Raw genomic sequence first — 25000 nt, 5'->3', positions numbered from 1 at the left:
AAAAACAAACAAACAAAAACAGCCAAACAACCCGAAACAAACAAACACAGAAACGAACAAGTAAACAACTAATTAACCAGTAACAAACAAACTAAACTGATAGGTAGTGGTCTTTGATTTCTGGAAGAGGCAAACAACATAATGTCTGACACTGAAAGCTACAGGTAGACAGACAAACAGACAGACAGACAGACAGGACAGGCAGAAACAGAATCATGAACACCGCCTTGGAAATCTTGGCCTGCAAGTCAGTTAAACCTAAACAACTTATCAGAATGAGAACCAACACAACGTAACTTGACCAGGGTCTATGGAAGTCGGACCCATAAACCAGCCTGAACTCTGTAACCTACACCCCTCCACACCTGTGCATGCACCCCTTCCCCTAAACCCCCCCACCTCCCCCACCTCGCCCGGCCCGTCCTCCTTCCCCATCACCGACCCTTTTCCCCGGGTTCTCCCCCCTCTCTCTGTACAAGAAAAAAAGAAAAAAAAAGAAAGAAAAAAAAAAAAAGGAAAAAAAGAGAGAAAAAAATAAAGAAGAAAAGTCAAAACCCCTCCATACCGCCCGCCAAATATACAAACAAATAAAACCACTACTCTCTTCGCGTGGTTAACTCATAAATTTCCTGACTTATACCAGTTATAGTGTTTCTTTCTTTTCGTTTTTTTTCTCTCTCCTTCCTACGAGGCAATTGTGATTTCTTCCACTTGCTCCGTACCTCTTGAAGTCATAACCCATCGTAGGACTCTTGGTTTTGGGTCAATGAACGCAGAATGACCTTTTTATTTCATGGTTTTTTGGTGATGAGAATTCCTGAGACCTGAGACAAACGCGATACCCGAGGAAGTGGAACCCTAGGTATGTGCCCCGCGGGTCAGAGACTGGCCGTAGTTCGTATTCAGGCTATGTCGGTAGGTTTAATGGTCAACATATGTACAGACTTGCTGGTGCCTTAACTCCTGCAGTGTGTAAACACCACTGAGCGAAAGGTGGTATATACATACAGAAAATCTAACTCGGGCGTTAACACCCCCCCCTCGCCCCCCCCCGCACCCCCCACTCCGATGATTATATGTCAGTGTTTGGCTGGATGGTTAGTGGAAACAGGAACACATCCAGCACGCGCCTAAACCGAAAACGGAATATAGCTGTCTGAACACGGGTTAAAAACAACAACAACAAAAAACAAACCACCCCAAAATCTCTTGGACTTTATTCAGCACTGAACTGAAAAAAGTTCTTGGGACGTCTTCATTTAATTCCAGTAAGAGAGGCGCCGCTAACCGAAGGATAAGAAAAATAATTATTACAAAAAACAAAAACGTTTTAAAGTTGTTCCAGAATAACTGAATTACACACACACACACACACACACACACACACACACACACACACACACACACACGGAACTTGACAACCCTTACTGAGGCACATTCAGCTATTTGACACTGTAGGTTGTAGCCAATGGAATTAGTTTTTTTGTGCTACACGCAGCACGCTTTTTTTGTGATTCACAGGATGGGAATCCCGAAAGCCCCTTCAAAAAACAACAACAAAAAAACTACAAGAACAACAAACAAGCGAACAAACAAAACAACAACAACAACAACAACAACACAACCAACGAGTAGCCGTGGAAGTTTCATGCCACTGATGCTGAAGAAGAATTCAAGATACCACGCATTGACCTACTCAGTCTTTCTGCTGGACAATGCTCAGGTTCAAGAAATAATTATATCGAAATACCAGTTGGCCGCCAAATCCTGGGGGAAAAAAAAAGAGCAAGACAATGACCCTGAACAATCTAACTTGTCCATACCGGCGTCAGCCAATAGGTCGCTAAACTCCACCAGCATGAGTTTGAAAGAAAAGAAGTTTGCCCAGAAAGATCATATCTCCACCGACCAGCCTTTTCGATTGTTCTTAGTATACAGCTTTGACTCGGCATTGAAACTTCAACGCAAAGGCACAGATGAAAGGAAAACACACACACACACACACACACACACACACACACGCATGCACGCACACATACACACACACACGCATGCATGCATGCAAGCACACACACACACACACACGCACATGCACGCACGCACACACACACACACACACACACACACACACACACACACACACACACGCACGTAACGTACACACCGAGAGACACATACGCGCGCGCATTCGCACACACTAATCAACTTTGAGAAGACGTCCACAGCCGGCCACTACTTTTTTTGTGGCCTTGGTACGATAACGGTTTTTTTTTCTCTTGTTTTTTTTTAGGGAGTGGGTGGAGAGGTGGAGGGGAGATGGGAGGGACTTTGGCCTCGCAGACAGTCAGTAGTGGTTTGTTGTTAGCTACAGTCAGACCGTACCGTTATTTGTGGATCAGCTAAAGTCTTCTAACCACGGCGCCAGCTGCGAAATCAGCTTGCGAAGGGGGGGTGAGGGGTTGAAGCGGAGAGGGTTGATTTGTGAAGTTGTACAGAGCGGAGTAGTGGTAGGTATTTGTGGAGCAAGATATATATCACCATGTGGAAACCTTTCCACAGACAGATCCCACCACAGTGGTATCTTCTTTCCACGTCTGCCTCGTGGAGGAAGGGGGGGCGAGGGCAGTGGGTGAGGGGGATGGGGCACAGCCGGAGACAGAGAGAGAGAGAGAGAGAGAATGCGATCAAGGGAGGTAAGTCACAGGGTACGTACGCACGTACCTGATAACCGGCCCTGGCCAGTTCTTTGGGGATGGCGAGCCTGGCCACGGACCACAGATCTCCCTGGTTTCCCCCAGGCACGCCACACCGATGATAGCTCCTCCCCGCCCTGAGCCTGTCAGCCAACGAACATAGACACTCATGAAACAACAAGATCACCGCAAAAAAGTCGGTTGAAATATCACCACTCAGTGTCCTCTTCAATGGGTGCATGCACTCTTTATTTGTTACGTTTACGGTTCAGTGTGTCGCTGGGAAAGAAATGATTAACTTTCTGGGTTCTGGTTTCTTTCTCCTCAATACGATAACTAGAAAAGTCGGTTAAACTATAACAAGGGTTCTCTTGGATGCATATGTACTCTTACTGTGTATTTTTACGGTTCATCCACCATACCTGCCGTTCGAAAACAAGTCACTTAGGCTTATACTTTCTCTTGCAGAGAAACTGAGTAAACTGTACCTATTTTTAAGTTATTTTGTAACACACACACACACACACACACACACACACACACACACACACAGTCATACACACACTGCACACTGGCACACACACACACACACACACACACACACACACACACACACACACACACACACACACACACGTGACACACCGAGAGTGTCAGTCAGTCTGGGAAGGATAAGACCCGGTTCATCAAAGTAGCAGAACAAAGTGAACAGCGGAATGGGTAACGAGAGAGAGCCGGGAAATTCAGTTAACAGATCAGAAGGATTCTCCAAGACGATCCATGCACTCATTACTGTATCACAGCTCGCGGCGGTCTGTTTGTTGTTGGAAAGGCACTCACTCATTGATTCTTTCTTCTTTATTATTATTATTATTATTATTATTATTATTATATTCTTTTCTTAATCTCCCCGGCTGCTCCCCTTTCCCTTCAGTCAGCGGTGGGGAGAGTGAATTAAGCAGTTAACATAACATTTATAGCAGATATACATACATCCAACAGAGAAACACACATACAGACACACAGACACATACACAGACACACAGACACACACACCCATCAAGTTCACCCATTCATTCATTCACTCATAATTCATTCAGTTATTCGGTGTCTTGTTTTTTTTTTTTTTTTTTTTTTTTTACTGAGTAACTCTTTGCACCACTCTCACTCTCTCGGGAAGAAAGTAAAACAGACAGTTACAACCATCTCTGACGTTGGCCTACGTCCGCGTACACAGACAGACAGACAGACAGACGGACAGATCTCGAGTCTGAGAGGTGAAAAACGGTGAACTCAGTCAAATTACCAGAACTAGGAGTGCAGGGTCTGCAAGAAAGTCGGTAACAAGATTACAAGAGCTCTCAAAGTTCTACTGATGTGCTCTTACCGTCGTTAGTCACGGCCAGTTTGTCTGCCCTTAGCAAAAAACGACAACACACACACACACACACACACACACACACACACACACACACACACACACACACACACACACACACACACACACACTCTCTCTCTCTCTCTCTCTCTCTCTTCGTCGTTTTTTTCTATCTATCTACATATAGATCTGTCTTGCAAAGAAAGTAAACTGTAAGCTGTCCAGTCAAGTCAAAAATAACCATACACACAAATACATTCGTGCAATGCATACACTGACAAATAATTTTATTATACATACACGATTCACACAACACACACACACACACACACACACACACACACACACACACACGAATAGTAAACACTCCATCTCTACCGTGTGCATTATTTTTCGGCGGAGCAGTTAGCGTACCTTGGCGTAGACATTGAGCGTGCCGACATGTCTGCCGTGCATGTGATAGTAGAACTGCAGACACTGTGCGTTGAGCCCTCGGTACAGCGGGGAGAAAATGACAGCGTTCTTGCCCCGGCCCTTGGCGGAGGCTTCCACGAACATGAAGTGACCTGAACCACACACACACACACACACACACACACACACACACACACACACACACACACACATATATATATATATATATATATATATATTACATCGATGATGATGAAAGAGGAGGAGGATGACAATGATGACGATGATCATGATGATAACGATCCTCACACACACACACACACACACACACACACACACACACACACACATATATATATACGTGTCAGGGAACAATCACTGAGAGGGGCAGTATGGCACTGATGGAAGTTCGTCAAACTACAGCATACTGACAGAAGACAGCAATGCACGCGTGCACACTTGGAAACAAAGGCACACACACACATATACGCGCGCGCGCGGAAACACAGACATAGAGAGACAGACACATGCACACACCGACAGACACTCCCACACTCTGTGTGTGTGTGTGTGTGTGTGTGTGTGTGTGTGTGTGTGTGTGTGTGTGTGTGTGTGTGTGTGTGACCTCCCAAAAATAATCACATCTTCCACACACATCCTTTTTCTTGAAAGAAAATTTGACTCTTCCATTTACTTCAAGCAACCAAATACGATTCCGCCTTTCGATAAACACAAACAAACAAACAACCCCCCCTTCCCCTTAAAAAAAAAAGAGAGACAGAAAGAGACAGACAGAGACACAGAGAGAGAGAGAGAGAGAGAGAGAGAAAGAAAAAAAAAAAAAAAAAAAGAAGGAAATACAATGGCGCACGAACACTCCAGAAGTCAACTTGCGTTGGAACAATATGCATGTGCATTAGATCTGAGAGCAATATGTCAGTTTCAACCAAATCGAGACGGATTCTTATCACAATGGGAAAGGCCCGACAACCGGAAGTAGGGCTACTAAAAAGAAACATCCGCATTACGTGCATGTATAATCCATCATAACTGGTGTTTTGATTCTTGAACGTCGGTACATATAATTCTTCCTTTTTTTCCCCCGAGAACATCTCCAAACATGATAATTTACATCCACTACTGCTCAGCTGAAAGAGGATGCAAAGTGTGTCCGGAAAATACAAGATCTGCGAGCCAGCGTCGAACACCTGTTCGCGGAAATGTTGACACAGTTTTAAAAAGCCACAAAAGACAAGGAAGTAGGTAAAGAGATGATATAAACAGAGAATGGCATAGACAGATAAATAGGTAGATACATGAAAATATTCATAGATGGATAGATGCAGAGACGGACTGCGGAGAGAGAGAGAGAGAGAGAGAGAGAGAGAGAGAGAGAGAGAGATAGATAGATAGATAGATAGAGAGAGAGAGAGAGAGAGAGAGAGAGAGAGAGAGTTTGGACGTCATATATTTTAACTGCAAAGAAAAAGGGCTGGAAAGAAAATATACAAAACAACAACAACAACAACAACAAAAAACAAACCCAAAAAACCAAAACAACAAAAACACAACAAAAACAGAATACAAAACGACAACACACAAAACAAAAACAAACAAACAAACAACAACAAAAAAAAACAAACCGCCTCCTTTCCCCGACGCGAGCAGAAGTGCAAAATTACCCATGACAGAAAACAACACCTGGCGGAAAGCGGAATGTTTCAACTAACTTGAAAAAATGCTGGCAATGTATTTCTTAAAATAAAAAAAAATACCCACCCCAAAACCAAACATCATCCAGATCTCCACCCCCCCGCAATGAACAGCGCAAACAAACACCATCCAGGATTAAAAATCCAGTTTCGTTTAAGCAAAGATGAACAATTTTTTTTCTTTTTAAGCGCTCATCTTACAAACCCACACAGCCCAAAACCACCTGATGGGAACGTCACGGAGAGGCAACGCGAGAAGCCACGAACTCTTTTCATTTCCTTCTGCTTACTAAATTGTTAGGGTGGGGGCTGGGGGTAGGGGGAATGATGTCTATCTATTCTGTTATCTGCATGTCTATTCCTTACCCACGTGTGTGGCGGGACTGTGCTTTTCAACGTTTGACAAGCTGCTAAGAAAGCCTTCAGCAGTCTCCCGACAGTTTTCTATTAACTGTATTTATAAAATGTTAGAAGAAAAGAAAGATTGTCAGCGGTTTCAGCATGGTTACCAGAGTTCCGCGTGACTGCTTTCAAGTCAGTGTGGGTGCTAAGCTGAAGTTTCTTTTTTTCTTTTTTTTTTCTTTCTCTTCTTTTACTTTTTCTTTTCCCTTCTATTTTGTGAGGTTCAGGGGAGATGGATTCCCTGGGGGTCGAAGGTGCCGTGAGAACGACGTTACAGCCAGAGCTGCGTCGGTCCACCCCCCATGTCATGTAGTCTGTTTGCGATGTTTTAATTTTGGGTTTGTGGCTGGTGTGTGTGTGTGTGTGTGTGTGTGTGTGTGTGTGTGTGTGTGTGTGTGTGTGTGTGTGTGATGACGCTGAAATAGTTATTTTGTCCATATTCTTTTATTTTATCATAATCAATATTTTTGTTTTGATAACTGAGGAGAGAGGAACAGGGAAAGTAGTAATGATTTAAGGCATGGGTGGGGTGGGGAAGGTGATGGATTTTCGTCTAAAATCATAACTGTCGATAGACATTAAACAAAAGAACGAACACACACACACACACACACACACACACACACACACACACACACACACACACACACACACACACACACCAGTTTTTGGTGACACAACTGGAGGTGGTCTCGCCAAACCACTGTGAGCACATAAGTGTCTCCAAAGGTGAGGCCTTCCACAGAATTACCTCCTGTAATGATGATGGTACTTGCCATTGTTTGCACGTCTTAGTACCAACGACATTTTTCTCCTTCACATGTACGCACACCATCTTTTATTTAAGCCACGGCAACAGTCCCACGGTTAGTGTGTTTTGAGTAATCACGGCCCCTGGATGCAGGAATTACACAGTCCCGAGGTGTGTGGTCTGTGCGGAAGTTTCAGTTTCAGTTTCACTTTCTCAAGGAGGCGTCACTGCGTTCGGACAAATCCATACACGCTACACCACATCTGTTGAGCAGATGCCTGACCAGCAGCATAACCCAACGCGCTTAGTCAGGCCTTGAGTGCATGCTTACATATTTGTGGATTTCATTTTACGTAATTTCGCCAGAGGACAACACTCTCGTTGCCATGGGTTCTTTTTCAGTGCGCCAAGTGCGTGCTGCACACGGGACCTCGGTTTATCGTCTCATCCGAAAGACTAGACGCTCAGTTTGATTTTCCAGTCAAACTTAGGAGAAAGGGCGAGAGCGGGATTCGAACCCACACCCTCACGGACTCTCTGTATTGGCAGCTGAGCGTCTTAACCATTCTGCCACCTTCCTCCCGGAAGGATGTCAATGAGTCCACCACGGTCAATGCTGAGCACTGAGGTGTATAATTTCAGTGTCAGTGTCAGTTTCTCAAGGATGCATCACTGCGTTCGGACAAATCCATATACGCTACACTACATATACTGGGCAGATGCCTAACCAGCAGCACAAATCAACGCGCTTGGTCAGAGGGCTTGAGTGTATCCAAATATATCTGTGCACCTATCAAGAGTAGATTTCTTCTGCAGACTTTGCGAGAGGACAACAGTCTCTTTGCCATGGGTTCTTTTTCTGTGCATGCTGCGCACGAGACTTCGGTTCAGTTGTCGTCTCATCCGAACGACCAGAAGGTGTTTGATTTTCCAGTCAAACGTGGCAGAAAGTGCGACTATGCATAGGTCAGCGGTGCTGAGTAGCAAATGAGCATTGTCTTCACGACAGTCTGTGGAACAACGGTTGCCTCAGACTGCATTCATCTGGTATTCTGTCTCTGTGGGTCTGAATGTTCATATTGACATGGCTTAGATAGAAGGAATGCGAATACCTCAAGAGCATCACAGGGTTATAAACGTTCTGTCTCTGTGGTCATGAATGTTAGTTGATATAGCTTGGATAGAAAGAATGTGAATACCTCAAGACCATCACAGGTTATAAACGTTGACTTTCCACCTGACTTATTTCTAACTGCTGCAAAAACTCTCAAGATGAGAGTGCCCCAGTTTAAGCATTCCTCATGCCTAAAAACCCTTGTTACAAAGGGCATCCATGCGTGAAAAGAAGCAGATTTTCCCGTATGATTGCAAGACAGATATATTATTAAGAAATAATCCGCCGCCACAGGAAGTATCATTACGAAGTACGTTTGGGAAGTAATTAAAAAAATGGATAGGAACAATAGTTGCAAATATATTTCATGTTATGTATTACTAAGATGCAGTAGCTCATTCAAACTATCATCAGACTAGAAAATAGAGTTTAGCTTTTGAATATTTGATAGAAAACGGCTTTTTCTTGCCGTGGCATCACTGCATCCGTTCTCTTCACCTTCATGTGCAAGGCTCGTGTCAGTGTCAGTGTGGTCTTATGGAGGCCTATTGTCCGTTCCGAGCTTGAGAACTCAATCGTCTGTAGCACCTGAATGAACCGCGGCAAGCTCCCTTGGCAAGCAGGTATTGTGAGAATGTGTGAACTTGAAAGCAAAGTTCACATCGTGTGTTCTTGAGAGCAACGTCCTGTTGGAAAAACGTTGTTGCTCACGAACTGAAAACATCGAGACAGGAATTATGTCAAGGGCAGCACGCACAATACCCCCCCCCCCCCCGCCCCCCCTGCACCCACCCACACACCCACATACACACAGAGACAGGGAACCGTGTGTTGAAAAACATATAATTACAGATCAAAACGAACACATTCAAATAAAACTGCACTTCATGAAAGGGTCACTTGAACTTTTGTATCTCCTCTCTCCTTTTGTGAATTCTTTCGCTTCCTTTTATTTTCCTTCCAGATTGGTGTGATGTGTTTTACAACCACTCTACCTTTGGACATTGTCAGCGATTGACATAAAGTGACATGCGGTTATGTTGTTTTTCACTGAGGAATCTATTAATAAAAAAAAAATGCATGTCCATTGAAGAAGACGACCCTCACATTCTTCCCTCTATAGAGGTATCCATTATACGTGCACAAGGTGTCACAACGACGTGTGACATTTGAATCACTCCATGGATCGATCCGCTGAGAAGAGAGCGAGGGAGAGAGAGAGAGAGAGAGAGAGAGAGAGAGAGAGAGAGAGAGAGAGAGAGAGAGAGACGAAGTGGATGATATACATCATAATGAAAGAACGTGTCGCGTGTCATCCCTTATCCACCTTAAGCACGTCTGGAATGTAAAGACAGCCACGGTAGCAACCATCAGTCTGCAGCGTACCATACCACCAAACGCTGGACCGAAAGGCGTCTACATGTCTGCTTCTCACCGCCCTGTTGACAGGGGGGCCCTGATCAATTAGGACGGCTTTCAAGGAAGACTGACAGCAACCCGCGTTGACCTGCAGAGAGATCAGAGATGGCTTTACCTTGTACGGACAGGGGGATGAAGGAAGAGACTGACTGTCGGGTTTCAAGGGCAAAGAGCCAGCCACGCCTTCCGCTCTTCACAACTGCAGTTGTTTGGAAAGTGCACACTGCCGACACGACAGACAATGAGCCGACCCCGTCATGACTTCAAAGGAGAGGGTGTATCGTATGATTTCACAGCACTTGAGTGCCGGAGAGACGGAAGGACAAACGGTAGGGGGTGGGGGTGGGGAGCAGAATTTACCGTGTTTAGGCCAGTTCGCACACTTTGATGCCTCCTGATCACGTCCACTGTCGGAAAATGTCACAGCCAGGCTCTCTGTGGAGTAAAGTGCAGCCAGCTGTGAAGTTTATGTGGAGTCGATGGTGTATGTGGTTATGTGGAGTGGGTGGTGTATGTGGTTTGGGTTTGTGCCATGGCAATGGCTCTCACTTATCCGACCCGATGCTTCATAACACGGCTTCGGTAAAAATACAAAGGAAAAAAGAAAAAAAAAAAAAAAAAAGAAAGAAAAAAAAAAAAGAGAAGAAAACGACAAGGTATGAGAACTACAGGTCATGAACTTATCTTTTTACCTGAATTTTTCAGTTTTGCTCAGGTCCTTAACATGGGGAATGAATTCCCCCACTACAACAACTGTACAACAACCCATATTTCCATATATTGAAGACTCGCAAAAAACGTATTTTCCTGTATGTTTGCCTTGAAGTTGAATACAAAAAAATCAACCTATTTCAAGGAGTATGAAAACGAAGAACATTTGGACAGGAGTTTCAATCAAAACGACAAAAAAACATATCAGACAATATACATGTGTTTCATACCTCGGGAAACGCAGTAACTAATACAACACATCGGATTTAAACACATTAAGATCTGTGTGTTTGATATCAAATGGCAGTAAGCGAAAGTTCATTACAGCCGCATCCCTTTTTTAAACTTGGTCTGTCCACCCAACCTTAGGCTACTGCTCTTGTCTCGTGTGTCAGTGTTGTGTAACGTATTTCCCCTTCTTCATCTCGTCCTCAACCTGAGTGAACAACTCAAAGCCAGTTCGACAGACTGATATTGTGAGAGACCACACAGGAAGACAAGTTCACATTGTGTGTACACGACAGCAAGTCTCTGTATGAAAACGGGATTTCTCACGAACCAGAAGAGTACACAGAGACACGAACTATGTCAAGGACAGCACGCACAACCATCACACACACCAGACGTTATGTGCTGTTAAAAAGAATCCACAGATCAAAGAAAAACAATCGAAAAAAAAACCCACCCCTGCACTCCATAGAATGATTGTTTGTGCATTGAAGCTTCGTCTCTCCTTTTGTGAAATCTTCAGCCCCTTTCTTCTTCTTCTGTCTTTGAAGTGTGCGTTATTTCCATTGCACTTTGTGTTGGATATAGGATAGTGGCGTTTTTCAACAACCAATTAATTCCTACCTTTGAACATTACCAGTGACAGAGCCAAACTGACCAGAAGATAATATTTTTGAAGTACTGCGCTGATAAAAAAAAGTTAACACTTTAAATAGTTGTCTGTCAATGCCTCCACCCCCATCCCCCCTTTTCCAACACAAACGCTTCCAACGTCTGCTCAGAAATTTATTCTGTGTGCACAAGTCGTCAAACTGCCTGACGTTTAGATCACTCCATGGACTGATCCGCAGAGAGAGAGAGAGAGAGAGAGAGACAGAGACAGAGACAGAGACAGAGAGTCAGTGATACATATCGTAATGAAACGACGTGTCGCGTGTCATCCCTTATCCATCTTAAGCACGTCTGGAATACAAAGACAGCCACAGCAGCAACCATGAGTCTGTGACATGCCATAAAACCAACCTTTGGACCGAATGGCATCTACGTGTCTGCCTCTCACCGCCCTGTTAACTGAGGCCCCTGATCGATTAGGGCGGCTTTCAAAGGAATGCTAACAACAACCCGCGCTGATCTGCCGTAGACATCAAAGATCGCTTCAGTTCACACCGACAGGTAAAAGAAAGAAGGTACTGTCGGGTGTTAGGGTCAACAAGCCGTCGATGGGTATACCACCTCATTCTGTGCAGGTTGTTGAAAAGTGTACACACACTGCTGACATAGCAGACACCTAGCTGATCAGGTCACGATTTCAAAGAGGAGAGGGTGTGTGGTGTTTGTTTAGCGCCCCTGACAGGTGTGGAGAAGGAAGAAGAATAAGGAGTGTGAGAAAGTAAGACAATCAAACAAACAAATAAACACAAACAAATAACAACAACACAGCTCCAGCAACACTAAACATGCGCAGCGTCCTTGAAATGAAGTATACCCATCATGGAACTCCTTCCCTATCACAAACAGTATACGGTGGGCTGTGAAGTATACCCATCATGGAACTCCTTCCCTATCACAAACAGTATACGGTGGGCTGTGAAGTATACCCATCATGGAACTCCTTCCCTATCACAAACAGTATACGGTGGGCCCTGAAGTATACCCATCATGGAACTCCTTCCCTATCACAAACAGTATACGGTGGGCTGTGAAGTATACCCATCATGGAACTCCTTCCCTATCACAAACAGTATACGGTGGGCTCTGAAGTATACCCACCATGGAACTCCTTCCCTATCACAAACAGTATACGGTGGGCTGTGAAGTATACCCATCATGGAACTCCTTCCCTATCACAAACAGTATACGGTGGGCTCTGAAGTATACCCACCATGGAACTCCTTCCCTATCACAAACAGTATACGGTGGGCTGTGAAGTATACCCATCATGGAACTCCTTCCCTATCACAAACAGTATACGGTGGGCTGTGAAGTATACCCATCATGGAACTCCTTCCCTATCACAAACAGTATACGGTGGGCTGTGAAGTATACCCATCATGGAACTCCTTCCCTATCACAAACAGTATACGGTGGGCTGTGAAGTATACCCATCATGGAACTCCTTCCCTATCACAAACAGTATACGGTGGGCCGTGAAGTATACCCATCATGGAACTCCTTCCCTATCACAAACAGTATACGGTGGGCTCTGAAGTATACCCATCATGGAACTCCTTCCCTATCACAAACAGTATACGGTGGGCCGTGAAGTATACCCATCATGGAACTCCTTCCCTATCACAAACAGTATACGGTGGGCCGTGAAGTATACCCATCATGGAACTCCTTCCCTATCACAAACAGTATACGGTGGGCTCTGAAGTATACCCATCATGGAACTCCTTCCCTATCACAAACAGTATACGGTGGGCTCTGAAGTATACCCATCATGGAACTCCTTCCCTATCACAAACAGTATACGGTGGGCTGTGAAGTATACCCATCATGGAACTCCTTCCCTATCACAAACAGTATACAGTGGGCTCTGAAGTATACCCATCATGGAACTCCTTCCCTATCACAAACAGTATACGGTGGGCTGTGAAGTATACCCATCATGGAACTCCTTCCCTATCACAAACAGTATACGGTGGGCTGTGAAGTATACCCATCATGGAACTCCTTCCCTATCACAAACAGTATACGGTGGGCTGTGAAGTATACCCATCATGGAACTCCTTCCCTATCACAAACAGTATACAGTGGGCTCTGAAGGGCCTGACCAGCGTGATGAATTTTTGTCTTGGCCGATGCTTCTGCTTTTTTTTTTCTTCTTCAAACAAATGTGCTGTAGCGTTAAGCAGCTGAACTAGCTCGCACACTTTGATGCCTCCTGACAGGTTCTCCAGAAAGAATACTTCAGTTTACATTGCATTCACCTAGTAGAAAACACCCCGCTGTTTCATGGGCATGAAAAAAAAAAAAAGAAAAAAGAAAGGTATAACGCCCTATGTGACAGCCAGAAAGCAACACACACTTCAAAATACCATCATTTTCAGTTTATCCCACCATAAAGCCCCAGTGCAGTGTTAAGATTTCCCCTCCCCTCACCTCATTCTGAGAACCACATCTTCAGTCATACCCGGACGACTTCGAAGTTGTTTTTTTTTTGTAGAAAGATACAGTGTGATTCAAACTGTGCAAACAAAGACAAGTTCACGTTGTGTTAACTCGAGCGCTGGTCCTGTACAAAAGTTGGATTTCTCACGAAGTAAAAAACACGGAGAAACGATTCATGTCAAGGACAGCACGCATAAAAATCGCACAGACACAGGAGGCCGTGTGCTGGGGGAAAAAAAAAAGCCCACAGATCAATGGAAACACTTCAATGAAACTGCACTGTATGACATGACTCTTTACACTTTGAAGTCTTGCCTCCCCTTTTGTGGTATCTCAGGCCTTTCTCTCTTCTCCTTTCTTTGTATTGTGTGTTGTTTCCCTTTCAGTTTTGTACGGATGAAATATATATATATTTTTTTTACAACCACTTCATTCCTGCCTTTGCACATTGCCAGTGACTGAACCAGACTGACTTGTTGCCTTCTTACTCTCTAAGTATTAAATGTAGAAATATGTATCAATGACCCCTCTCACTTCCCCTAGAAGTATGTATCAATGACCATCTCATCTTCCCTAGAAGTATGTATCAATTACCCTTCTCATCTTCCCTAGAAGTATGTATCAATGACTCCTCTCATTTCCCCTAGAAGTATGTATCAATGACCCATCTCATCTTCCCTAGAAGTATGTATCAATGACTCCTCTCATTTCCCCTAGAAGTATGTATCAATGACCCATCTCATCTTCCCTAGAAGTATGTATTAATGACTCCTCTCATTTCCCCTAGAAGTATGTATCAATGACCCATCTCATCTTCCCTAGAAGTATGTATTAATGACTCCTCTCATTTCCCCTAGAAGTATGTATCAATAACCCTTCTCATCTTCCCTAGAAGTATGTATTAATGACTCCTCTCATTTCCCCTAGAAGTATGTATCAATGACCCTCTCATCTTCCCTAGAAGTATGTATTAATGACTCCTCTCATTTCCCCTAGAAGTATGTATCAATGACCCATCTCATCTTCCCTAGAAGTATGTATTAATGACTCCTCTCATTTCCCCTAGAAGTATGTATCAATAACCCTTCTCATCTTCCCTAGAAGTATGTATCAATTACCCTCTCATCTTCCCTAGAAGTATGTATCAATTACCCTCTCATCTTCCCTAGAAGTATGTATCAATGACCATCTCATCTTCCCTAGAAGTATGTATCAATGACCCTTCTCATCTTCCCTAGAAGTATGTATCAATGACCCTCTCATCTTCCCTAGAAGTATGTATCGATGACCCTTCTCATCTTCCCTAGAAGCATGTATCAATGACCCTCTCATCTTCCCTAGAAGTATGTATCGATGACTATCTCATCTTCCCTAGAAGTATGTTTCAATGACCATCTCATCTTCCCTAGAAGTATGTATCAATGACCATCTCATCTTCCCTAGAAGTATGTATCAAAGACCCTTTCATCTTCCCTAGAAGTATGTATCAATGACCCTTTCATCTTCCCTAGAAGTATGTATCAACGACCCTCTCATCTTCCCTAGAAGTATGTATTAATGACCATCTCATCTTCCCTAGAAGTATGTATCAATGACCCTTTCATCTTCCCTAGAAGTATGTATCAACGACCCTCTCATCTTCCCTAGAAGTATGTATCAATGACCATCTCATCTTCCCTAGAAGTATGTATGAATGACCATCTCATCTTCCCTAGAAGTATGTATCAATTACCCTCTCATCTTCCCCTCCCCCACATACCCACTGTCAGAATGTATGCGTGGCATTCATATCACTTTATTGTGTAAAACGATGAGAGAGAGAAAGTGATTCTACCTGTGTAAAACGATGAGAGAGAGAAAGTGATTCTACCTGTGTAAAACGCTGAGAGAGAGAAAGTGATTCTACCTGTCTGTCCTGGATTTGTCGTTTATACCCGTCTCTATGTAGATAGCGACAAGCAGGAAGAACCGACAGCTCTGCCATACCCCCTCCCCATCCCCTACCTTTATGTTTATTTATGTTTTGTTTGTTAACTAGATGTCTTCACTCAGCGGTATGTATGACCAGACAGTAAACAGAATTCTTCTCCCTCGCTCATCTCTTAAGTATTACTTGTCTCCCGGTATGATTTGTCCTTTTACATCAGGTAACCGCAAGAGATCTATTTCAAAACGATGAACGTTTGCCGTGGTTATTCCCAGGCATGGGTATCTGTGTATTTGATTACAACACTGGACTGAGTACATGAACCAAGCGTTCTGGACTAGATATTGCATTGACGTCTCCCTAGTGTGTGAAGTAGGTTTCAATTGACACGCGACGTTCTGGAGGGTCCGGATGTCATATAAGAAAAATTGAACATGTCATTTCTGTACATGGGCATGAACGCATTTCATCATAAAAACCATGTCAGCAGGAATAAGACTCATACATATGTGGAAAACAAACAAACAAACAAGCAAGCAAGCAAGCAAGCAACAACCGAAGAAATGAACGCAGCTGATGATGTACATCATAATGAAACGGTATGTCGCTTGTCAACCTTTATCCACGCAAGCATGTCTGGAATGTAAAGAACGCCACTGTAGCAACCACCGGTCTGCAGCATTCCACCAAACATTGGATCGAAAGGCGTCTGCATGTCTGCAGTTCCCCATGCACACAAAACTTCATTCCGTCTGGCGTCTGCTGCCGTGTGTTGATTGAAAAAGTCCAGATCGGTCTTAGCGTTCAACGAACCCGATCTGAGCAGCACAAATACAGAGCGGAAGAGACAGTCAAGTTTCAAGGGAGAGAATCATGCCTCGCGATGTTTACCGCTGCACACTGCACTTGCTATCGTTGAGAAGTGCACACTGCTGAAATAACAACAGACAAACCACCGACTGGGTCATGACTTCAAAAGGAGGGTGTGTGGTATGTGTTTAGAGCACCTGAATTTGGGAACACTGGGGGGAGGGAGGGGGGCAAGCCGTCTGGTAACTCTAGACGTGGAATTAAGAGAAACTCCCTCGCTGACATAATCATACACTGAAGCAGTTTTGAAACTGCATGACGACCGCATTTCCCAGAAAATGTCGCGGCCAGACTGTGCATTGTCGTGTAAAATGCTGTTGCGAAATACGTAAGGAATGGCTGCATTTTGGTTTATGCAAAGGTTAAGTCATCTGTTAACTCTGTTCTGTGACCCCCAAACCCTCCCATGCCAAAGACAGTCCCTCTTTGTTTGTTTGTTTATAATGTGGATAACAATTCAAGCCGGTTTCATTTCGCCTCGTAATGCCAAACAAAGGGAATGAGCCGACAGAGCCGATAGGACAATGCTGGCACCTAGCACCTCCACCCTTAAAACAAAACAACAACAAAAACATACAAAACCCCAACAACCAACAAGAACAAAAACAAACAAACAAACAAAACAAAACAAAGAAACAGACAAAAATAACCCCCCCCCCCCAACACACACACGCAAAGAAGCAAAACACACACAGACACACACACACACACACACACACACACACACACACACACACACACACACAAAACTGTGAACAATAGGAAAAAGAAAGATTGAAAGTAACAAGCGAGTTGGCATATGAGGCGGGTTTTTTCCCCCATTCCAACTCTCTCTTTAGAATGATAATTATGACGTGATATATATTTCTATCGTCGTTGTTGTTGTTACTGTCGTGGTTCTTACCATCATCACCCCACCCCCCTCTCCTAATCCCTGAGGCATTTTTTTAGCAAAATAATATTTTCATTTTAAGAAATGTCTAACTCAGCCCCCCACCCCTTCCAACAACTCCTCTACATACAAGTAAAGATTTAGACAGACAAAAAATGGCTCTGTCCTGTCCAGTGGTCACTTGGCAGTACAATGGTCCTGTACAGTGGTCATCCCCCCCCCCCTGATCCCCCCTCCCCCCACGCCCCCCAACTTGACCTTTCTCTGCCTGTGCGACAGTCCATCCATAACGGTGACACCGGACAAGGCCGTGACGAACGACACGTCACAGCCAACCAGGCACGGCGACCATCCAGCGGCCGGCGTACCGGCCTGTTCGTACCCCCTGTTAGTTTCTACCCCAGGGGTCAAATCTGGCGAGGCCAGGTTAACCCCGAGGTCTCCGTAGACTAGCCTGGAATAACTACCGTGGGTAAACTTGAGCTAGTCAGAACTGATCCCCTAGTTGGATTCTCTTCTACCCCGACCCACTCCCCTCCTCGCAACCCCCTCCCCTCCGGCGGTAAACTTGAGCTAGTAAGAACTGATCCCCTAGTTGGATTCTCTTCTACCTCGACCCACTCCCCTCCTCGCAACCCCCTCCCCTCCGGCGGTAAACTTGAGCTAGTAAGAACTGATCCCCTAGTTGGATTCTCTTTTACCCCGACCCACTCCCCTCCTCGCAACCCCCTCCCCTCCGGCGGTAAACTTGAGCTAGTAAGAACTGATCCCCTAGTTGGATTCTCTTCTACCTCGACCCACTCCCCTCCTCGCAACCCCCTCCCCTCCGGCGGTAAACTTGAGCTAGTAAGAACTGATCCCCTAGTTGGATTCTCTTCTACCCCGACCCACTCCCCTCCTCGCAACCCCCTCCCCTCCGGCGGTAAACTTGAGCTAGTCAGAACTGATCCCCTAGTTGGATTCTCTTCTACCCCGACCCACTCCCCTCCTCGCAACCCCCTCCCCTCCGGCGGTAAACTTCAGCTAGTCAGAACTGATCCCCTAGTTGGATTCTCTTCTACCCCGACCCACTCCCCTCCTCGCAACCCCCTCCCCTCCGGCGGTAAACTTCAGCTAGTAAGAACTGATCCCCTAGTTGGATTCCCTCTCCCCCCCCCCTCCCCCACCTTACCCCACCGGGGGAGATAATACAAGCTATCAAAGTAGAACTCTTCACGATTACTTCCGCTAAGTTACGATGGAGAGGAGGGTGGTGGTGGTGGTGGTGGTCAGTGAAGGCTAGTCCAGAATGACCCCTCTCTCCTTTTTCGATGCTTTGATTAAACCCGTAGGGGTGATTTTCAACCAGTGGGGTGGGGATGTGGGGGGCGGGGAGGGGGGGGGGGGGGGGGGGGGGGGGGGTGATTCGATCTTGACTAGCCACAAAATTAATGCATTCATTTGAGGCCAGCCACGGGATGAAATGTAGCAAGAGGTAGTTTGAGGCTCTTACGCCAGAAACCCGTGGAGTTCTCCTTAGTGAGTGTTGTCCTTACATTAGATAAAAGTCTAAAACATTCTTATTTTTAACTCACTCAGTACGGCCAGTCCTCTCTTCTCCTCTACACAGACCCCTCGGATGTCCAGTGGGTGTCTGAATGACCCAACCTTTAGCTTCCGTCGTTAGAATTGTGGTATTCTTTGTCAACATTCACCTCTTCAGCATAAGAGCCTTCCGATTGCAATATTTTGATGATGGTAATTGGGGTGAAACGCTGTTAACGTCGTCTCTTTCGCCGTTCGTATGGAGAGATTTAAACAAAAAACTCATGATTAGTGACTGACAAAAAAGAAAAAAAACAAGAACTTTTGGCATATTTTCTTCAATCAAAGGTAATCATAAAAGATGCTACATTTAATCAGAATAGAAACAAACGCGACACACTCTGAATCTTTCATCCTAAACATGAGCATGAATAAGTTGATCGGCTATGTCACAGCTGTGTCTGAAAAACAACCGACAACAAGAGAAGAAATTCATTCGCAAACGTCAAGAGTTTATTAAGTCAGTTTGAAATTGTGAGTCTTTTAAAAAAAAAAAATTTAAAACGAGAATGTGACAGCACACAGGAAATCCACTTACAAAATATTTCAATGCCCAGAGTTTATTCAGTGAGTAATCTTTAAGAGTTTTAAAATTCAAAACTAGAACGTTTCAGTTTGAATGTCCACTTTAACTCTTTCACCGCCAGTCAATTTAGAGTACAAAATTCCCTTGTGGCATAAACACAGAAAAGACAGTGGCTAAAAATAGCTGGGGATTCCCCCTGCGATGTATAGAAAATATGGCCTATCCTGGTAACCCAACATTAAGAGCAGTAGGTTCATGGATAACAGAACCAATGAATGGTCACCTTTCAGTGACATGGGTCCTCTACCACGCCTGTGCATAAATGCGAGCTTGGCGGTGAAAGGGTTAAAGACAACACGCGGTCAGGGACTATCACAAACGCGTCAGAGTTCAATGGACCATGTCAGGTAGCACCAGGAAGACTTTACTGATCAACGTCATGACAAGACAAGTGACAGACGAGGGCTCCTTGCGTCTGTGTGTTTATGCCACACACGTGCACACATTATGGGGCGTCGGAAAAGCTCTGTTGGTCAAGGAAGCGGGAGTGTCCATGGGTACATGGCCCTGGATTTTTTTTTTTTTTTACTGCCCCCTCCACTGGGTGCTAATCATTCGCCAGGATGAGACGATAAACCGAGGTCCCGTGTGCAGCATGCACTTAACGCACTTAAAAGAACCCACAGCAACAATAGAGGTTGTCCCAGGCAAAAACTCTACAAAAAACGAAACAAACTTCAATGGTGAAAATAATTACAAAACAGGATGTCGCTGCACTGAGGTGACAACGCGCTCCTACCGGACAGAGCAGCCCGATTTTCACACTGAGAAATCTGTTGTGACAAAAAAGTAATACGCACAAAAATACATTTCATAGAGACAGAGAGAAACCGACCGACAGAGGGAAACACACATACATGCACGCACAACACATACAGACACTGACAGACACACACACACACACACACACACACACACACACACACGCACGTAACCAACTCCTCCGCCCAATTCCCTCTAACCCCCACCCACTTACCTTTCTGACTGCGGCAGGTGTGGTCAGCGGAGGGTCCAGTGTGTCGGGACGGGGTGGTGCCCTCCCCCCACTCCCAGTCGAAGAAGTCGTTGGTGTTGTTAGGCTGGGTGAAACCACACAGGTCGGGGTCCTCAAAGCCACAGAACGTCTGCGTCTTGGCTGAAACAGGCACACGTATACAAGGTCTTAAACAACAACAACAACAAAATAAACGTTAACACCATAAGGGTATATTGAAACAGCCACAACTCAACGAACAAATAAGCAAATAAAACATGGCGTACAATCAAAGTAGCCTGATTAGGAAGTACATAATGATCAGCATGTAGGATACGCAACGGAAAGAATTCACAGTTATAAGTTGTCAGCTGTAACAGAAATACATACATAATAATTATTTGCACACAGACAGACACACACACGGAGACAAACACGCACTCACGTGTGTGTGAAATGGAAATGCAATTGTGTATTTCTTTATCACAATATTCTTGTATATATATATATATATATATATATATATATATATATATATATATATATATATATATATATATATACATATGCATTTTGTTGTTGTTGTTGCTCTTCATCTGCTTGTTTCTTCTCTCTCTCTCTCTCTCTCTCCTCTTTTTTCTTCTATTTTTTCTTTCTTTTTTCCCCTTCTTTTTAATTTTTATTTATTTATTATTATTATTTTCATTGATGGCTTGATGTAAAAAAGCAATTGTTGTTTATTCAATTTACCACCATGAAATTAAATCTTGACTTCACACACACACACACACACACACACACACACACACACACACACACATCCTGGTATAAACAGACAAGCGATACAAGCGCACACGCACGAGTATACAAGGATACACGCGTGCATGTCAAAATCACACTGACACACGCAAGCACGTACGCACGCGCACATACACGCACACACACACACACACGCGCGCGCGCGCACACACACACAGATACAAATACACATATGGCGTATGAAATTATTTCATACATGCAGTTAAAGATAGAAAGAGGTACACGCGCACGCGTACACAAGTACACGCGCATACATAAACAAACGAAGACACATGCAAGCTTGCACTCGCTTGCGCAGGCGCAAATACTCACACATATGGGACAACACACACACACACACACACACACACACACACGCACGCACGCACGCACACACTCGGACATACACGCAAATACAGGCGCACACAACCTCACTCGCACACACATGCGCATACACAAGGATGCGAGCGAGTGCAAGCAGGCGCAAACAATTATAAGCATAGGCAGCGTATCAGATTCACATGGAGTTGATAATGTAAGCATCATCAGAAACACACGCAACAATGCACACACACACACACACACACACACACACACACACACACACACACACACACACACACACACACACACACATCCCCCATCCACATAATATTCACACACGCACACATACAGACGCACAGATACACACAGACACAACACTTTTATTAGCTTAAAATCGAAGAATTTGGCATGCGCATTGTGGTATTTTGATTTAATTAAAAATATGACAGTCAATCAGCAGACATGCCGAACCTAAATTTCAGAAAAAAAAACAACAACAAAAACAAGAGCACACATTCACATAGACACACAAAACCCCGCAACCATGCACATATACACACACTAATCCTGCCTCTTCACCGCCCACACCACACTTTAAAAGATTACAAACATACTTTAAAAGATTACAAACATACCCAGCCACCCACACTGACACACACAGACAAAAAAAAGAAAAGAAAAGAAAAGAAGAACCAAACAAGACCCCGAAACGAAGAAAGCCTTTATGCAGCATAAGAAGTTCTTTGTGCTCGTTGTGTGTTCGCTGCAAACAACCTGACCAGCTCTTCACTCACAGCTGTGACATGTAATGGTAAACGTTCAGTCAGCAATACAGACACGAGATTTCTAGTGTGTAAAATGTTTTTTTTTACCTCTTGTCCCTTGACGAAATTATAGATAAGATCTATAAAATCTACATGGAACAAATTTCTGTGTGCATTGTTTGTCGAGTGCAGATAGAATTATCTGACAGACTCGATTATAAGAAGATACTTCGTATATGTTTACCAGACACACATACATGCGAAAACAGATGGACAGACACATTATACACACACATTACACTGAATCACACACACACACATACGCGTATACATACATACGTACAGACAGACACACACGCACGCAAACATAGACACTCGGACAGACAGAAAGGCACACACACACACACACACACACACACACACACACACACACACATATATATATATCCATATATGCCAGCGCGTAATTAATCAGAAACATATGCAACAAATCAAAAGCACACGCAACTAATAACCCAACGAATCGGTTAAGCACTCAGCAAACCAGGAAAACACACAGACAGACAGACAGACAGACAGACAGACAGACAGACAGACACACACACACACACACACACACACACACACACACACACACACACACACACACACACACACACACACACACACACACTCAAACGAAGATCATAAGGATGATTTTGCAAAAAGGAGGATAAAAGAAAGAAAGAAAGACAGAAAGAAAGACAGAAAGAAAGAAAGATAAAAAAAGACCTTCAAATAATGGATGCCTTTTTGCAGCACATGAAGTTTTTTGAGCATAAACCAACACACGCACACACATGTGGCAACGCGTAATTCATCAGAAACAAACGCATCAAGAGCACACGCTACTGATTACCCAACTAATCGGTTAACACTCAGCTAACCAGGTAAACACACACACACACACACACACACACACACACACACACACACACACACACACACACACACACACACTTGTGTACAGACTTGTCCTCAGTGTTCCCTTTCACGCATTGACCCTCAGAATATACAAAGAAATAGGAGAATTACCTGTGGATGAATACCGAAGCCTCGCCTGTGCGAAATTCGTTCGGAGGTCAACTACTGGCAACTTTGCATCAGAAGAAATAAGAATTACAGAATTACATTGGAAGACAACTTCCCGAAAAATACTAAAAAAAATATATCGATTTAACGCCCATTGGCACATTTGTGTCAAACTTGTTCCAAAAGTCTGAAACCGATTCAGATGATGGAGACACTCAGCACACTGTTAAGTCCATGCCCCTCTTGGGAGATGAGCAGAGCACATTTTGATACTAATCATACTGACATTAAGAAGAATGAAATATCCAAATATATTATATGGCACGGAAGTCCGATTACACCTTCAGAACAAATATCGCATTCAATAGCCAGCCAGGTTCAGCTTTCGTCATAGCAGAACTGAAAACTGAACGGTCATACTAAAGTGGTAAAAATCGATAAATATTCTCAGCTGAACTGGTTGCTGTTCTTATGGCCCTAAACTATATTCTTGATATTCCAATTTATCTTTTACAAGCCTTATTTTGCGTTGATTCCAAATCCGTATTATATGCTTTAAACTCATCAGATGGTAAGAACAAGTCTAAGATTATAATAGAAATCAGTCACATTGCACATCTTTTGAGTTTGAAGGGAACATATATTACTTTTCGCTGGGTTCCTTCACACCTTGTGTTTTTTTTCTATATTGAATGAACTGACATGGCTACAAGAAAAAGGTTCAAAGGAACCACAGAACTATATTATGAACCACTGTCTGGACAAGAACAAGAGTGTTGCCGATTACCAGAACAAGTATCGTGGAGCAAAGTCAGGGAAATATACCAGAAAATGGCAAAGTTTTAAGTGATAATAGAAACAATGTTCATAAACTGGAAACTATCCATCAATCAGCTACGTACAATAATGTAATCAGATCGAGACAGATTCGTGCTTCATTGAGCAGGATAAAGCTGTCCGCTTTTGTGGCTAATTTCAGCAAAGATGTGAACTACATAGATGGAGACCTTATTGCTAGCGAACACGAAGTATCTCAATGCCGGAGTTTAAAATCGTTTTTTACAAAACTTTTCGGAAAGTTCACTTGAATTTATTTTTGACAATTTCAATATCTTATCTGCTATTGCAGAAGGTTTGATGCATAGTCCAATGGGACATTTATCATGGTTATTATAGTTATTTGATGTTAGCTTTTCCGACCATTTTGCATGTGTTTTTTTTTATCATCCCCAACGTTACACACACACACACACACACACACACACACACACACAC

At 43.8% G+C, this 25000-nt stretch overlaps 1 protein-coding gene across 1 annotated transcript in view; it reads right to left on the bottom strand.

Annotated features, from left to right (window-relative positions):
- The window catches only part of LOC143301589 (uncharacterized), an 86209-nt gene that overhangs the window by 1204 nt on the left and 60005 nt on the right, over positions 1 to 25000 (bottom strand). Inside the window, exons 2-4 of the mRNA XM_076615984.1 lie at positions 20772 to 20930; positions 4486 to 4637; positions 2722 to 2836 (exon numbers count right to left, since the gene is read on the bottom strand). Of these exons, the coding sequence (XP_076472099.1) occupies positions 2722 to 2836; positions 4486 to 4637; positions 20772 to 20930 (426 nt within the window). The remainder of the gene's footprint in view (positions 1 to 2721; positions 2837 to 4485; positions 4638 to 20771; positions 20931 to 25000) is intronic.

Source organism: Babylonia areolata, chromosome 2, assembly GCF_041734735.1.
Source record: "Babylonia areolata isolate BAREFJ2019XMU chromosome 2, ASM4173473v1, whole genome shotgun sequence".
Classification (NCBI taxonomy): Eukaryota; Metazoa; Mollusca; class Gastropoda; order Neogastropoda; family Buccinidae; genus Babylonia; species Babylonia areolata.
The sequence above is the reverse complement of the archived record's forward strand: the minus strand, read 5'-3'. Positions and strand labels throughout refer to the sequence as shown.